At 53.6% G+C, this 16,090-nt stretch overlaps 7 protein-coding genes across 7 annotated transcripts; 4 read left to right on the forward strand and 3 right to left on the reverse strand.

Moving 5' to 3' along the window:
• Positions 1 to 2,466: 2,466 nt before the first annotated feature.
• Positions 2,467 to 4,596, forward strand: ASPACDRAFT_124199 (cardiolipin synthase). The gene is made up of 5 exons (XM_020196722.1): positions 2,467 to 3,106; positions 3,161 to 3,280; positions 3,370 to 3,692; positions 3,766 to 4,030; positions 4,329 to 4,596. Exons 1-5 carry the CDS (start codon positions 2,925 to 2,927, stop codon positions 4,450 to 4,452), a joined length of 1,014 nt encoding a protein of 337 aa, XP_020053637.1. The 5' UTR covers positions 2,467 to 2,924; the 3' UTR covers positions 4,453 to 4,596.
• A 251-nt stretch (positions 4,597 to 4,847) lies between these two features.
• Positions 4,848 to 5,823, forward strand: ASPACDRAFT_80753 (acireductone dioxygenase (Ni2+-requiring)). Its single transcript, XM_020205723.1, has 3 exons — positions 4,848 to 4,956; positions 5,074 to 5,445; positions 5,524 to 5,823. Exons 1-3 carry the CDS (start codon positions 4,927 to 4,929, stop codon positions 5,656 to 5,658), a joined length of 537 nt encoding a protein of 178 aa, XP_020053638.1. The 5' UTR covers positions 4,848 to 4,926; the 3' UTR covers positions 5,659 to 5,823.
• Positions 5,810 to 7,653, reverse strand: mmm1 (ERMES complex subunit MMM1). Its single transcript, XM_020196723.1, has 3 exons — positions 7,555 to 7,653; positions 7,461 to 7,485; positions 5,810 to 7,368 (listed from the first exon to the last, which is right to left on the reverse strand). The coding sequence occupies exons 1-3, from the start codon at positions 7,571 to 7,573 to the stop codon at positions 5,940 to 5,942; spliced, it is 1,473 nt and encodes a 490-aa protein (XP_020053639.1). The 5' UTR covers positions 7,574 to 7,653; the 3' UTR covers positions 5,810 to 5,939.
• Positions 7,654 to 8,053: 400 nt separating this feature from the next.
• ASPACDRAFT_62968 (DUF1183 domain protein) lies at positions 8,054 to 9,013 on the forward strand (the record flags this gene model as incomplete). The annotated part of the gene is made up of 1 exon (XM_020203842.1): positions 8,054 to 9,013. One exon carries the CDS (start codon positions 8,054 to 8,056, stop codon positions 9,011 to 9,013), a length of 960 nt encoding a protein of 319 aa, XP_020053640.1.
• Positions 9,014 to 9,318: 305 nt separating this feature from the next.
• On the reverse strand, positions 9,319 to 11,136 carry ASPACDRAFT_33130 (transcription factor TFIIIB subunit BDP1; the record flags this gene model as incomplete). The annotated part of the gene is made up of 3 exons (XM_020199935.1): positions 9,319 to 10,565; positions 10,611 to 11,030; positions 11,109 to 11,136. The coding sequence occupies 3 exons, from the start codon at positions 11,134 to 11,136 to the stop codon at positions 9,319 to 9,321; spliced, it is 1,695 nt and encodes a 564-aa protein (XP_020053641.1).
• Positions 11,137 to 11,625: 489 nt separating this feature from the next.
• Positions 11,626 to 14,153, forward strand: ASPACDRAFT_54037 (E3 ubiquitin-protein ligase BRE1; the record flags this gene model as incomplete). The annotated part of the gene is made up of 5 exons (XM_020202820.1): positions 11,626 to 11,814; positions 11,944 to 12,087; positions 12,143 to 12,799; positions 12,852 to 13,925; positions 13,980 to 14,153. The coding sequence occupies 5 exons, from the start codon at positions 11,626 to 11,628 to the stop codon at positions 14,151 to 14,153; spliced, it is 2,238 nt and encodes a 745-aa protein (XP_020053642.1).
• Positions 14,154 to 14,834: 681 nt separating this feature from the next.
• ASPACDRAFT_18405 (urease accessory protein UreF) lies at positions 14,835 to 15,909 on the reverse strand (the record flags this gene model as incomplete). The annotated part of the gene is made up of 2 exons (XM_020197194.2): positions 14,835 to 15,643; positions 15,729 to 15,909. The coding sequence occupies 2 exons, from the start codon at positions 15,907 to 15,909 to the stop codon at positions 14,835 to 14,837; spliced, it is 990 nt and encodes a 329-aa protein (XP_020053643.1).
• Positions 15,910 to 16,090: the final 181 nt, after the last annotated feature.

Consider the following 16,090-nt stretch of genomic DNA (forward strand, 5'->3'; position numbering starts at 1 on the left):
CAGAGATCCACGTCCAATGTCTCCTCCTGTAAACCCGGAACACCCGTTCACATCGCCCCCCCCCCCCGCGGAGAGATACTTCCGGGGGGCTGATCAGCCCACCTAGGTGTGACAGTCCTGCTCGGGCGTGCCTGATGGCTGTGTCAATCACATGGCTGTCAACATTTTGACTTACCCAGCGGGCAGGCAAGCCAGCCGGCATGTTGGGCATTGGGCCTGGCAGGGAGAGCGCTCGGATATATGGTACTATGGACATTACCCTTGCAGCACCGCGACGCACGATGAGCTTTTTGTCAGCATTGCTGCGGATCGTCGTGGCTTTCTGCCTAGCTCCTACGCCCCTCCCTACCAGGCACGGGATCTCCGCACTATATCGGAGTCCCCGTTGTTGTTGGTCGCAATCCCGATCGCATATCTGCATGTCTACCATGCAGTCGTTGGGCTATTAGCACAGTAGCACCTAAGCTAGCTGCGTGGGCTAACGAGTTATACTGACTATCGATCGATATAATCGAAGCAAAACCGGTTTTAGTCCTTCAACTACCGGAACATATTCCCACCACTGTGCTACGGCTTCATGTCATGTGCGCAGTGCAATTCTTCGTGTGGGTTGAAAGTGGAGCAGATACACGCATGCACGGATTCTCAACACGGCTGAGAGCTCTACATTCTAAGCAATGCGTGACGGCTCAAAATGCATATGTTACGTCACTAGGAGCAAGGCCTCGGAAATCTATCGTGGGAGGAACAAGTCAGGCCGGGTTGAATATCTGCAACACGCATACAAGGATCAAAAACGGAGGCCCTCTAATCGGGATTCGGTGGCCATTGTGCCCCTAGGGACAGTCAATGAACAAACGGGATTCATGATTCGGGTATCTCGGATTAGCCCGTTCCCCTTTCAGCGTCGTGTCCATGTCTCAGACATCTTGACCGCATGTTGTAGGGCTCCGCTTATGTTGAGCACAACAGAGTGGCGAGGCCATGGTTGCGCTCTTCCGAGCTGCCCTCTCCGTTTGCATGGTGTGGTTCGTCGTGCGCAACCCGTACTTTTGGAAGCATTGCGTTCGTTCTTCATGGCTGACCGAAAGGCTGCCAGAAGCCGAGCCCAGGGCAGTCGTAGGATGAAGTGTCCTTCTCGGCGCTAGCCTCTGACCTCTGAAGAGCCTGAACATTGAACGCCCCTTGTTCTCTTCTCGCGGATATGGTCAGCATGTTCTATCTAGCTTGGAAGGAGACCTGCCTGAATTCCACGTCAAGCTCTAGGCACGGAGCCGACTGTACGGGATCTCGGAAGACAAACGAGCCATAAGATATGAGCTTTGGGGTCTATGTTTGCGCGTGTTGTACGAAAGGTAAGCTCTAAGACTTGCGGAAAAAGTGCGATGGTATTCTTGTCGTGACTCTCTGCCGACTTGAGATACCGCTCGATATCCAATCAGTATGGTGTCTATCAACGTAGACCTTATTTCAGGGGGCTTTTTTCGTATCGATAGACTCCTCGAACGATTGAGTTTCATATACGCCAGTCAGACGCTTCAGCCAAGATTATAGCAGTTCTGAGGCTGCAATATTGGCCTCGCAAAGAACTTCGCTTAAGGAGTAACTCTCTATTCATGGTAACAGCCTCTAGATTACATTTCCGGTCGCAAGTCTTCTTCTCGGTCTTTACAAGAGGGATAAGGAAATTTGGGCTGCAGCCATTCAACTCAATAGCCCACTGAGTGTATGCGCTGATAACCGCTCATGCTAACATATATACTTTTTCTATACTGACAGCGGGCATTGCGTCAGTGAGTGATCATCCCTGCTTTGCGTTGGTTCTTTAATCTAAATCGCAAACTCTCGGCTCCTTGCTACCAATAGTGGACATTGTAATGACGGGCATTCAATGCTTTGTTGGAAGAGACAGTACAGGCTGGTCCAGTGTGCTTTTCACTGTCAGACATTAATTTTTGAGGTAATATGGCTCCAAGCTTTGGTGGGCCAAAGTCTCTCTTCTTTAGTGTTTAGGCTGGGTCGGAGGATGCATGTATGTGTTCGCTGCGGACTGTCAACTTTCACCCACTTTTTGCTAAGTTGGCCAGCTTGTGGAGTCTTGATCAGTTACTTGGTTCCCCAAGCTGTGGACTGAGGTTCTTTGGGAGGACTCAATGCAAATAGGAAAGACAAAGTTCCCCATAGTTCTGTCCAATCTCAGCTTTGGTATATATTGTTGCGGGGTGATGATTGAGTTCTTCAACGTGCTGTATGTAGGAAAATTACTTTCTATAAGAGTCACTGACTCGCCTGTTACTGTGTCTGACACCAACAGCCTGATTTTCAGATGAGGATAAATAAGATCCTGGTCATCCGTTGCCAGAATGCCTTCTATTATATATATAATCACATGACCGCGGACTAACTTTTCTCCGATGCCATTTTCTCCCATCACGGGTCTCCATCAGCATGTATACAACCTCCTCCATCCCCTCTACTAGCTCATTTCGAGCCTCGACCCCATTTGTACCACTCGGCCATCCCAAGTCGGTGGGCTGCCGCTTCGTGGATGGCAATTGGTCCTCAGATCACACTTATCGCCGTCTAAGCCGAGACCTCACGTGCGTGGGAATCTACCGGGAATCGGATAATCTGGCCGCTTGTGAAGGTCAATATACAATTACATCACCTTCTTTGACACAGATTGGAACACGATCAAAACATTTGCAATTCTGAGCACTTCTATCCACAGGCTTTACATGGTGTACTGCATTCCGTCTTCACCGCACGGTTATATGACCAGATCTCCTTGGAATCCGACATCTGATATGACTGCTCTCGTTTCGTGCTAGCATTTCTGTCTTAACGCACTTATCGCATACATTCACCATTCGTGCATTCTGCGCCAGGTCCTATCATACCGTAACCGCATCATGGCAATCATCATGGCTTTGCAGGGGTCTATACGGGCCTCTAGGCAACTCCCCCGCTTGCCTTGCGTGCTCCCATTCCCGTCTCTCGGACATGGCTCCGTGCCCAGGAAAGGATCGCAGACGCTGCAAGTAGCTGGAGCGCGTAGCTTCTCGGCCCTCGCGCCAGGCTGTCGCTCGCCGTTGACTCAGGCAAGGTGCGATTTTGTTTCCTACTTCAGCCGAAAGTCGAGTTCTAAACCCATGTCTAGCTTACGAATGAAGAGAAGTAGTAGTCTCTGTACAAAGGACTCGTCGCAATGGGCACGGATCACTGTCCAGCAGAGACGGTGGTCGGCGCAGAAGTCGACCGACCCGAAAGAGACCCAAAAGTAGGTTTCTCTCCTGGCTTGAATCATCTCCCACTTGGGGGGGACGATACCGATGACCTGTGCCTCGTCGAATCCTGACATAAACACAGCACTGAGCCCAAGTCCAAAACTGCGGCTATTCTATCTAAGATCCATAGACCCACCACCCACGAGAACATCTACACTGTTCCCAACATCCTCACTCTCACCCGGTTAGTTGCGGCTCCTTTGGTAGGATACTTCCTCGTGCAGGGCCACCACACGGCTGCATTGGGTCTGTTCGCATACGCCGGCATCACAGATCTTGTGGATGGCTGGATTGCACGCCGATGGAACCTGCAGACGGTCATCGGGACGATCATCGATCCCATGGCTGACAAGCTACTGATGACGATCGGTGTCGCTTGTTTGGCTGTCAATGGGTCGATTCCTGGTAAGTCATCATTTGCAGTTGACGATTCACTATAATCAGCTGTGAGGCAGGAAAGCTGACATGTTTCTGACAGTCTGGCTCGCCGTCATTATCCTTGGCCGTGACGTTGGCCTGGCGCTCTCGGCCATTTACTACCGATGGATCTCTCTTCCTCCGCCCAAGACCATGGCCCGGTACTGGGACTTTTCTCTCCCGTCTGCCGAGGTCAAACCCACGACAGTCTCCAAGGTCAACACGGCGTTGCAGCTTCTTCTCGTGGGTAGCGCAATCGGGATGCCCGTGCTTCCAGAGACGGTGATTGATGCGTGGCATTTGAAGGAAGCCATGACCGCATTTCAGTGAGTGCCACTCTTCACGTTATGTTTTTGTTGTTGGTTGTGTTTTGTTTGTGTGGTGCGGCATAACAACGGTACTTGGAGAGTGTCCAGCACATACGACCACAGGGTGTGGAAAATAGGGCTTCCCGTCCGCTCAGCCGTACTCAAGCCACACGCCGGGAGGTTAGTAGTTGGGTGGGTGACCACCAGCGAATCCCTTCTGTTGTATGTTTTTCGGGTTAACTTTTTTTTTCTTTCTTTTTCTTTCTAAATTCTTGGTCGCTATTCTCACTGGAAAGGTACATGCTGACAAAGACAGATACCTCGTTGCCGGAACCACGATCTGGTCCGGTCTCAGCTACGTGTTTTCCAAGGATGCCGTCAAGATCTTGACGAAAGAAGAGGTCCAGAAGCGCATTGCTCGAGCTGCAGGGAAGAAGTAATTGGGGGAATATATAGTGGTGAGTTGATGTATGTACATAGGTAGCATACTTTGATCGGGGCTTGCATCTGAGCATACCATGTTTAAATATGAAGGCATATCAGACACCATGTGGATTGACTATAAATTCCCATTAGAAATATGCTATCCTTTTATATTACCGCGTAAGTATATGAGTAGAAACCAGCTGATGTGCTCTCCTGATCTAATGGCGACATCTGGAAGCCGACGCAAGATTTTCCCACGGACCAATAGTGGGGCGGGGATTCAGCAGCAGCAGCAGCAGCAGCAGCAGCAGCAGCCAGCACCGGCGCATTTCCATCTGAACTCTGACCTTCCCCGCCGCCCGGCCGGCAACTTTACCTTGTCTACCAACTTGATCAACTTCACCTCCCACCCTCTTCATCTTTCATTCAACGTCACCGTCAACTTCAGCTTCTTCACAGGCCTTCCCCCCTTTACTCCAAACACCAAAATGAAAGCCTACTGGTACGACAACAAGCCGGTAAGCAGTGCCATCACCTCCCGTCCTCAAACCACACAGCCCCCCCTCCCCCCCTCCCCCTCTACCCCTCTATCCCCCTCAACCCCCCCCAAAAACCAAAACTAACCCAAGAAAAAGGGCGACCAACGCCTCCCCCACGACAGCACCCGCCCGGTCACCGAATCCTACCTCGCCACCTTGGGGGTAATCTACCACCACCTGCCCTCCCTGGCCGACGTGGACGCCCTGGCCGCAGCCCGGGGCTACAAGAACCGGGACGAGATCACGGTGTCGCCGACGACGATGGGCGACGCGTACGAGACCAAAGTCAAGAGTTTCTTCCACGAGCACCTGCACGAGGACGAGGAGATCCGGTACATCCGCGATGGCCGGGGATACTTCGATGTCCGCGGGCAGGAGGACGAGTGGGTGCGCATCCAGCTCGAGAAGGATGATCTGATTATCTTGCCGGCCGGGATCTATCATCGGTTTACGGTGGATGAGGGTGATGTATGTGCTTTATTCTTTCCTGGGGGCGGGGCTGGTTGGGAGAGGATTGGATCGGCTAATGTTTGATGTTGACTACAGTATATCAAGGCGATGCGGTTGTTTCAGGAGGAACCGAAGTGGACGCCGTTGAATCGGAGTGAGGAATTGGATGAGAATCCGCATCGGGTTGGGTATTTGGGGTCCCTTGGGAAGGCGGCTGTTGCTGCGGTTTGAGGAAGTTGATAGTGCTGTAGGGGTGGGTTCTGGGACGGGTGGATGGCATTTGGATAATGGGTGGGTGGAGAGCAGCAGCAGCAGCAGCAGCAGTAGCAGGAGGTATGGGATGGGGTGGGATGTATATAGAAATAGGCACATGAAATTATGACACCCAAGTTGATTCTTATTCTTTTCATTGTTATCTTAGTTATCACTCGCTAAATGCGTTTTCTTCCTAGAGGATGGACAGCGTCGTTATCCTGAGGTCGAGTCGATCGTCAACTACTAGATACACCTAACTATTGCCCCCCCAATGACCCTGGCATGTGCAGATCACTCAAAGCCCCCGAACTCTCCTCCCGCATCATGCTCGGCGGCCGCAGGTCCCCCGTCTCCACGTTGTAGCTGGAAGTCCGCGACACGCTGTCGAACTGCGGCCGCGACGCCAGCCCACCTCGGAACCGCAGTCCCTCCGTCTCATGCGCACCCAAGTGATCCGACATGGCGCCGCCGCCACCGCCGCCGGCGCCCCCTCCGCGGGACGCGCCGTTCGACGCCGTCTCGGCCTCCTCGCCCGTCCGGACCCCCGTTCGGCCCATGCGCGGCCACAGATCCGGCAGCCCCACCACCTGCACCCGGGGCTCGACCACGCGCTCCTCGAACCACGCATGCACCCGGGCCTCCACCAGCTGCGCGACCTTGGGGACATCCTGGAGACGACTCCGGGAGCCGATCAGCGACCGGACCGACAGATCGAGACGGTAGTCCGGGAGGAAGGAGAAGGCCACGTTGCTTTTCGGGGTGCCCGTCTTCGGAAGGGACGAGGCATCGGCTCCCTCCTCCTCAATGGCGACGGAAGGCGGTGGAGCACCTTCCCTGGAAGGGTTCTTGGTCCCATCGGCCGTGGGCGGCGACGGGGACGGGGTGGGAGTATGGAGAGGTTCCGTGGAGGCGGGGACCAGCGAGATGCACAGAGTGCCCGAGAAGCGAACCACCGACACCGAAAGTGCCACCGGCAGGATGGCGGAGCAGGGCTTGGGGTAGTTGAGCAACAGCGACGTCTCGACCGCGATGGAGAGGTTGTCGTCGCTCAGGTCGACGTCCATCAGCGCCTGCAGGCGGCCGCCGTCGGAGTTCGGATCATCGACCGCAATGATGCGGCAGTTGCTGAAGATCGGGAACTCCTCCCCCAGGGAGATGTCCGTCACCGCGATCTTGTCGATGAACGAGGGCTTCTTCTCCGGGTTGTTCAGGGCGGCGTTGAGCGAGCTCAGGATCGACGACGTCGGCGAGTCCTTCAGCAGGTATGCCGTCTGTCGGTACTGCGCGATCGTCTGCGCGATCAGCACGTTGAACCAGTCTAGGGACTCAGGCTGGTGAGAGGAGTGGTGGATCCGGTGCCGGCCATGCTTGGAGGTGAGGTTCGGGGGGATGGAACTGTAGTAGGTTTTGCGGAGGATCGACTGCGTGTTGGTCGACGAGGAAGGGACCGGGCGGAGGACGTTCGAATTCGACGGTTTCTCCCGGAGCGATCGCGAGTTGGTCGAGTTGGCCTCATTCGGCCCAAGGTTGTAGATCGAATTCGACCGCCGGTGGGTGGAGGTTCGGTGCGAGAGCCCGCGCGAGGGTGGTGGTGGTGCTTCGCCGAAAATGAAGAACTTGATGAAGGCGCCGATCAGTAAGACCACGGATAACTGCCCGAGCAAGAATCCCTGTGTGAAAGATAGGCTAAAATACCCTGTTAGCCTTTAGTCCTCCCTTCCTTGAGCCACTACGACCACCGGCGGGCAGGCCATAGTAACATGAGAGTAGTGACGTACGAGGATTGCGCCGGGACGGGCTCGGCTGGTTTCACATCGAAGGTCAGTCAGACAACTCAAGGACAATCCAGGAAGACAGGTCAAAAACACACACCCTGTTGGTAACACATCATGAGCACACTGTCGCCTTTGAGATGCTACCCGTCAGCCATTGCCACTGCTGCTGGGAACTTGAAGCTGAGCTAAGTAGGAAATGAATTGATGGCGGCGAACGGCAAGTGGGCGGCGCCGTCGAGATTCCGCCTCCGATGCGCGCTAAGCCGATTAGATTCTTGGTCTTGTCTTTCTTGTCTTGCCTTCCATTTATCAGATCGGAGTCACCCTCCGTTTGTAGTTTTTTTTATCATTATTTCTGTTCCAGGGAAGTGTCCATCTGCTGAAAGGACACGTTGTGCATTGACTAGGTTGCACAATAAATTCAGCCACAAGCTGGGAATCAGCTTTAGATAACTCTTCCATTCACTCTCTATTGCTGACACGGTTGCTCTCATATGATGCCTCTAACTTAAAATCCACCACAGATTCCAAGAATTCTCATCTCGCAATCTTTAACTGACTCTCGAGCTCGAGACCAACCAACAAACACATCCATCATGCACCACTCTCGCCTATTACAGTTTCTCTTCCTTCTCCTCTCACAGCCGCTCCTATCATATGGCCGATCACAGCAACCACCAGGCAGAGATGCCATCCTCCTCTCCCGCGTCCACTCACTCACTCTGCGCGCAAATCGCCTAACCACCTCTCGGCGAGTCTCGCCCATCCCTCAGTTGAAATGCACCGGTCCCTCCAAGCACATCTGCAACCTATACCCCATCGATACGATGCGATGCACAAACGAAGGCTACGACTACGACGAAGAGGACATTCAGTGGACCTGCACTGCCTCGCTCCCACCGGAGTTCAAGCTTGGATCAACCGACGTAGTGTGCGAGGGGTATAGGGACGCTGATGATAAATGGGTCTTGAAGGGAAGCTGCGGTGTTGAATATCGCTTGTTACTGACGAAGGTGGGAGAAGAGCGGTTCGGCTCAGGAAGGCAGGATAGCGATTTCTGGCCGGCGGACGTCGACCTATCTGGCTGGAGGGGCGTGTTTTCCACACTGGGAAATCTGATTTTCTTCGGATTCATGGTGGCGTGTTTCTTCCTGATAATGCTACCCATGCTGAGAGATTGTTTTGGCCTACGCGGAGGTCGACGGGCTGGAGGGCTCGGTCGCGGCTGGGGTGGATGGGGTGGTGGTGGCGGCGACGGCGGCCCCTACCCTCGTGGCCCTCCCCCTCCCTATACCAGTTCCGGTTGTTCGGATCCTGCTCCTGCCTCTGAACCATGGAGACCCGGGTTTTGGACAGGTGCTTTGGGCGGCGCTGCGGCTGGCTATGGCCTGGGAAGCAGAAACAGTCGTCGCACCCCAACTTTCAGGCAAAGGCGTACTCCGTCTTTCACGAGATGGGACGACCCCGGCGAAGGTAGCTCAGGGTCGCGCTCGCGCTCGCCGGAGTTTTCAAGTACATCCACAAGTACTGGGTTTGGCTCGACTAGACGCCGTTGAAGGGTGGGGGATTGGCGTGGAGAAAGTGGGTGGGCTGTGAGTCTGATTCGAATGACTTGGTGCTAATTCCTGGAGGAAACGAGTCTCTTGATTGAAGGAGCCACATGGCGGTTGTATTGATGCCTAGATTAGGGTAAGCATAGGTATCCAAGGGAAACCCCTCTGAGGATACCTCGAAAATCAGACACCTTCGGTACCTGCTTTCCCAGCTTCCTTCATCGTAACACGAAGCACATAACGCCTGTATGTTGCCGCCTCTATTGGAACTCCGCCAGAATAATGCACCGCGTGCATGGCATGGAACCTCAAGGCACGTCGTCGATCGTGCCCAGTACCTCCTCTGTTCCACCAGCCATAGCTTTCAATGCCTGCCTCCGGCTGGGTCGTTTGACCTTAGCAGGCATATCACCATTTTGACCAGCTCCTTCAGCCGCACCATCCGGATTGCGAAGCAGATCTTCTTGAGCCTCCTTCTCTTTGGCATGCTGTTCCTCCATCTGTTTCCGTTCTTCGTCTAGTTGTTGTTGTATGACTTTGGGATCATCATACACCGTGTTGGTCATTTGGGAATAGGTGTTGATGTCAATACTCTCCCGTGGACCGAGAAGAGTGTCCTTGATGCGCACGGGGTCGCGGCGCTCTTCGTTGTTAAACTTTAACTTGATCTGCCGTCTGCTTCTCCCGGGGAAAAGTTTGCTGATCATCATGAAATCGGTGCCGAAGATACGCAACCCTCGATAGAATAGATCCGTCATTTCCTCATCCCAGGACTCGGTTTTGGAACGTTTTCCGTAAGTAGACTGGTTGATCTTCCGAGTGAGTGTGTTTTCCACGACGTCCTCCAGCGCGCCAGCATTTCGTGCGGCATCCGCATGGCGGTCAACCTGCAAGGAAGCAGTATCGAGCACGATTTCTCCGTTAACAATGCGCATCACCGGTCCAGCTTGAGATTTGTTGTCAAGCATGCTGTTTCCTTCAACTGCTGGCGTGGCCTCGTTTCCATTGGCCTTGACTGGAACCTCAGTGTCTCCTTCTTGCTGTGCGCGCTGTTTGCGCTCTTGCTCAGCTTGATCAAGGATGCGAAGCTCAGTTTCTCTCTTAGAAAGTTTTCCGGTTCGGAGGTCCTTGCATAATTCCGACATTTTAATGAGACCAGGGGCGATCTCGACATTCTCGGAACCCTCAGGAGTCGGCTCGCGCTTCTTCCGCGTACGAGTCTTTCTTTCTTTCTTCTTGCCTGTCGCATTCTCACCATTCCCTTCCTTGACAGATTTCCTTCGCACCTTAACCACTTTGCGCGACTGCGTAGCAGGGGCGGGCGTCTGCGACTCTGTTTCTGTTTGACTTTCTGTCGGTTCTTGAGTGTCTATAGCGGTGGCTTGAGAAGCGGGAGGCGTGGGAAGAGGAAACTCGGTCACTGGGGGTTCTGTAGGAGCGGTAGGAGGTGGGATAGAGGCCTTGGCCACCGAATTGGTCCTGGGTCGTTTGGTAGGGCGAATTTCGATAGCGCCATCTGCGGGACGGCGCACGCGACTTTGGGGAGCAGCGGCCTCTTCAGCACGGCGCTCTACCACGTGCGTTGGGCTGACGTCCCTACTGCTATCGGCGCGCGTCTCTGAGGGTTCATTGATTGAAGACGGAGGCGCAAGTTCGGTAGGCGCGGTACTGGGCGGGGTGGGTTGGGGAGGTGGTGATACTACTTCTACGACCTTGGGAGGCGCTGCTGAGACAGAAGGCTTCCGTTTCGGTTGGGGTATTGCGATCGCGGTCGCAGACAACGAGGGCGTGATTTTCTTCTTTGGGGCCGCGTCTGTGGTTTCGATGGGGACCGTGTTAACGGCAGCTGTATGTTGGACAGAGGTGGTAGAAGGGCTTGGCTCAGGTGTGGCTGTCGCGGTCGCTGGCTGCGGTGTCTGGGAAGCAGACGGTTGCGACGCAACACTGGGCCGCCGCGGTGGAGGGGGAGCTGGGGCGCGTCGGGCGGGCGCCTTGGGAGCAAACTTCTTGCCCGACTTATCTAGCGAAGCAAGAAAGATTAGATACGACTCACAGTGGGAATCGGAATCCGAGGGAGGAGAAATAAAAGAAAACTTACTGATGACCGAACTGGAAAAAGACTTCATTCCGAACAACAATTCTGATCAAATTAGGTCATCGCCAACATGTATTCGCTGGTAAAGACAGTCGATTCAATGAGGGAGTATTCGCGTGAATGACCAAAGGGGTACAATGGAGAGTGAATGATGGATGAAAGAGTTGAGTCGAGGTGAGTCGAGTTGAGTCGAGTCTGGATGCCCAGATCTGCTGAACTCCCGGGGAAAGTGGACGGGGTCACGTGGGAGGCGCTAGGAAACGCAAACTCCCAGGCCGAAAATCCTCCTGGCTTTCCTTAAGTCTTGCTTATCTCAACCTTTACACATAAACCCCCAAACCCCATCCAGCACATACCCTCTTCCTCCCCCCCCCCCCTCTCTATTCACTCACTCTACTCACCACCACCCCACCCTCATCACCATATCTTCAACGGTCGGATTTTCTTGCGGTCTCGGCTTTCGGCTCGTTGCTGCTCAGTGGTGACGGCCTCTAATCTACTTATGCCTCTGTAGCCACTGATGCCGGCCGCCGAAGCATCCCCCGTCGCATCTTCCAATTCCGGTTTTGTCACGATGGAAGACCGGAAAAGAGCCGCTGCTTATGACCATAACGACTCGGCTCCACCATTGAAGAAGCAGGCGACTTCTGTCAATGGTGGTAGCAAGCCGCACCCCGATGCTGACATGCCCTGGAAGGATGATCTCGAGGTGAGTGCCACGAATAGCCCACGTGGGTGTCAACTTACCCCAAGGGTTACCCTAGAAACCCTTCCCAACGCCAAAGTCGACTGGACCGTGGACTCAACCAGGCGAGATACTGACGTCTCTTCGTCGCAGCGATTCCAAAAAGACGCAATATGGCGCCAGATGCAGGAGTACAAGCGGGAGAAGGTGTCCCTTGAGGCCAAGTTGAAGGAGTTATCCAAGTCGACCACCAACCATAATGATCACCTACGTATTATCGATGCCTGGTACAAACAAGTGAGTAGATCTCCGCATTTTGCTCGCTCTGTGTTCAAGGCTGATGCTCGTCAAGTTGATCGATGAGGTTCAAATACTCATGGGCGCCCCGGAAGAAGATGCCAAGGGTGGGTCCGCCGTGAGGCCACCAGTTGCTCTACACCCAGCCACTAACCCTTCTTCAGAATCCTCGTCCTTCCAAAGCAGTCTCTTGTTTGACGATAATGAGAAATTTGAGAAACATCTTAAATCTCGGTCGGAGGATATCCGGAAAATAATTTCGAGCGTCTTGTCTAAATCGGCGAAAGTTTCGCCGAAGGTCTCAGAGTTGCAGACCCAACTCGCAAAGAAATTAGCGGAAGAGAAGGCCACTATCAGCGATCTCGAGAAGGCGTTGGCGGAAAAGCAGCAGCTAGAGGAGAGCTTGGAGGAGGCATCTCTACGTTACATGGTCGCCGAGAAGAAACTTGATCGTGCACGGAGCGTCACTGTCGCCAAACTCGAAAAGCAGTATATACTGGGTGCCCAGCGGCCCGGGGGTGATAGTGCATCTGGACAGCGGGACGAACCGTCAGCCTCGAATGGCGCAACTCCAAGTGGTGAACGAAGCCCTGCGTTGGACGAAGCCCACAACAAACTCGCGGCCATCTCGGAAAAGCAAAAGGAACAGCTCCAGAAATTGGAGGCCGAGAACGCCAAATTGATAAGCCAAATCACTGACTTGAATATCAAGGTATGCTCCTTACGCATGTTCTCTCAGCCGGGAAGCACTAACAAAGGCGTAGCATACACGATTGACGGATGATGATTATGCAAGCACGGATTTGTTCAAACAGTTGAGATCTCAATACGACGATGTTGTTACTCGAATAAACCATTTAGAGGCGACTAATGTACAACTTCGCGAAGAAGCGTCGAAACTACGGTCGGAACGAACTGCATACCGCAACCAGGTCGACGAGGAGACGCAGAGTGTAATTGCCGAGAGGGAAGCGCAACTGATGCGGGCTGAGACGGATTTGGCACGGATACGGAATGCGCGCGACGAATTATTGGCGGATCAACAGATGCGAAAGGCTGCGCAGGAGCAGGAGAAAACCACGGCTATCAAAGTCCAGGAACTCGCAGATGCAGGCCAGGCTCGAATCGCAGCCCTGGAATCCGAGGTGGAGCGCTTGCGTGTCGAAGTTGAGAAGGAGAAGGCTGCCGCACCGAGTGTCGATGAAATCTCAATCGAAGAAATGCGTACTCGATTCCGCAATTTAGAGCGCCAATATGCGATGCTCAACACCGAATTATCCTCGATGCAAATCGCTTGCAAAAAGTATTCGTCTCTGGCTTCGCAGAAAGTCACCGATTTCGGCGCTCTGGAGGAGAAGGTCGCACGACTCATTGCGGAGAAGTCCAAAGCAGATCAAAAATACTTTGCTGCAATGAAAAGCAAGGAGGCTCGGGAGTTGGAGGTTCGCACTTTGCGTATGCAGAACTCCAAGAGTTCGGACATTGTCACGCAGCTGAAGGAATCGGAAGCTGCAACTCGAAATTTGCTTGCGAACATGGAAAAACAAGTGAGTGAGACCAAGGAAGCATTGAATAGCTTGATTGCCAAGAACCACGCCGCGCAACAACAAATCACGGAAAACAATATCACAATTGAGGGTCTGAACCGGCAAGTGGCGGATCTCAAGGCGTTGTCCGCATCCAAAGATTCGACACTTTCCAGTACGGCCAGTGCTTGTCGTAAAGCCGAAACGGAAGTCGAGGGCTTAAAGGCTACCCTGGCGGACACGAAGAAGAGTCTAGACAACTGGAAGAACAAGAGTCTTGGCAACCAGTCATCCGAATATGAGATGCTGCGGGTCAGTACCACGTCTTATAAATGCAGAAAGTTCCCATTGCTAACAATTCTGTAGACGCTTGCTCTCTGTACAGTTTGTCGCCGGAATTTTAAAAATACAGCGATCAAGACTTGCGGCCACGTCTTCTGCAAGGATTGTGTCGAAGAACGTCTTACCTCGCGGTCACGCAAGTGCCCTAACTGCAACAAGTCCTTCGGCAATAACGACTACATGCATATCACTCTGTGATCTGATGTCACCTCTCCGTTTATAAATCTCTTGTATCATAGTCTCCACCTTTCTCCTTTCCCCTTTCCCCTTCCCTATTGTCCTTCCGACTTGCCATTTTGCCGTTCTCTCTCCCCATTTTTCTCTTTATGTTCGTTTTATTACCCTTTTTCTTTCTTTCTTTCATTCTTCCCCTTTCTACCCCATATCTTTCTCTAATTATGGAAAAAGGCTCATGGTGCGGTGTTTTACTGTGTGTTTAGCAGGATAGGATTCTCAAGAAGGCCGGCGTTTGATTCAGATCTGTTCCTTTTTGATCAGATATCTCCTTTGCATATTGGCCGGGTTGTTGGTCTTCGGGTTACCGGTTTGATTCCATTTCCCTCTTTTCTGTCCGTTTTGTTCGATTCCCTGTTTGTGTTTCGAGGCGTCCTCCTTGGATACCCACGTGAAGTTGAGATGAGGTATGCAGCTCACATGTAGGATTAACTTTAGAAAAAATAACTATATTGATGAAAGAGACCAAACAAAGATGCTGAACGCAGCCCAGATTTATCCAATGCTCAAAAAAAATTCCGCCGTTACCCAGACTCTTGCGCTAATCTGCCATGAAATTACAAAACGACCAATGCCCCCACTCCAAAATAACAAATGACTCCAGAAAAACGCAAATATGCTTGGTGCGGTTGGTGGTGGGTGTGATCAGGAATTGAAGATCCGACTGTACAGCAGCTCGTGTCTGCCCACCCACAGATCCAACGGCGGTACGATCTGCCCGGCGTCTTCGACGGGGGTATCCCATTCCTTGTCGATGCGTTCGGTGACCATGTCCTGCAGACGCCGACTAGCCAGCACGCTTTGCGCCTGATACGGGCCCATGACTGAGGCCCGGACCGCCGCACTCAGCACCGCCTTGGCGTGGTTCACCATGAACACATACGCCGTCTGGCGGGCATCCATGCCCATGGCCGAGCACACGACCCCCCACAGCGGCGCCAGATGGCCCTTGGGCCCCAGCTCGTCCGCCGTATCGCCGCACAGCTTCAACGCGTCCGAGAAATCGGAGATGGCCTGCACCGCGGCCGCCGCGGCGGGGGCGAGGGTTGTTGTTGTTGTTGTCGTTGTCGTCGTCCCGCCGGCGGCGGCGGCGTAGGAGGCCCGGAACGCGCGCTCCCAGACCCCGATCAACGCCCGGCCCTGGGCGACACTCGCGCGCTGCGCCACGATGCAGGGCGTCGAGGCGTCCATGTCGTTGTCCAGCGTCTCCAGCTCCTCCGGGTTCCGGTATGCGGCGAGCACGTAGGGGATGGAGGTGCTGGCCATCGAGGCGATCGAGAGCTTCAGGAAGCGATGGAACGAGGCCACGGGGGTGACGGTGCGGGGGAGCGGTTTGTTGTGGGCTAGGTAGGATTCCAGACCGCTGGAGTAGGCGAAGGAGCCCAGCGGGAGGGCGGAGTCGGAGAGGAGGAGAAGCGCGTGCGAAATCGGGATTGAAGGTGGTGGTGGTGGTGCTGCTGCTGTATTGTCTGTGTGGTTTGGTGAATCAGGAGGTGTTTACGGTTTATAGATGGGGTATGTATGTATGTATGTACATACCCTTGGTGGGAGTCGTGTCATAGTCGTAGTCGCCATCATCGTGGTGGTGGTTGTTGTACGGCGGTAGCGGTGTGGAAGGGGAGGACGATGCCAATGCTAGACGTTTCCGCGCATGTTGTAGACGGGATTCGAGATCGATGATCTCTTGCTCTAGGTCTCGAGTGGTGATTTTGACGGCCATTTGGGGGTGTTCGGCAAGCTATCCAAGGTAGGGGGCGAGGTTTCCTGGGGAGGGAAAGTAACAATTGACAATTCATGATGCCTGGCAAGGGGGGAATGGCGCTTTGTTATACCTCTTTCCAAGGCAAATTCCCCTTCCCCGCCAGCCGCGCCATCTTTTTTTCGCTCAGTTTCCCCTTATC

This window comes from Aspergillus aculeatus (assembly GCF_001890905.1).
Source record: "Aspergillus aculeatus ATCC 16872 unplaced genomic scaffold ASPACscaffold_14, whole genome shotgun sequence".
Taxonomy (NCBI): Eukaryota; Fungi; Ascomycota; class Eurotiomycetes; order Eurotiales; family Aspergillaceae; genus Aspergillus; species Aspergillus aculeatus.

Excerpts from the sequence above, each read along its gene's own strand:
- ASPACDRAFT_124199 (XM_020196722.1), top strand. The coding sequence starts at position 2,925 with ATGGCTTTGCAGGGGTCTATACGGGCCTCTAGGCAACTCCCCCGCTTG. Across the intron at positions 3,281-3,369 it reads GACCCGAAAGAGACCCAAAA|CACTGAGCCCAAGTCCAAAA; the intron begins GTAGGTTTCTCT and ends ACATAAACACAG. Across the intron at positions 4,031-4,328 it reads GAAGCCATGACCGCATTTCA|ATACCTCGTTGCCGGAACCA; the intron begins GTGAGTGCCACT and ends TGACAAAGACAG.
- ASPACDRAFT_80753 (XM_020205723.1), top strand. The coding sequence starts at position 4,927 with ATGAAAGCCTACTGGTACGACAACAAGCCG. Across the intron at positions 4,957-5,073 it reads ACTGGTACGACAACAAGCCG|GGCGACCAACGCCTCCCCCA; the intron begins GTAAGCAGTGCC and ends CCCAAGAAAAAG. Across the intron at positions 5,446-5,523 it reads TTACGGTGGATGAGGGTGAT|TATATCAAGGCGATGCGGTT; the intron begins GTATGTGCTTTA and ends TGTTGACTACAG.
- mmm1 (XM_020196723.1), bottom strand. Across the intron at positions 7,369-7,460 it reads CCCGTCCCGGCGCAATCCTC|CCTATCTTTCACACAGGGAT; the intron begins GTACGTCACTAC and ends AGGGTATTTTAG.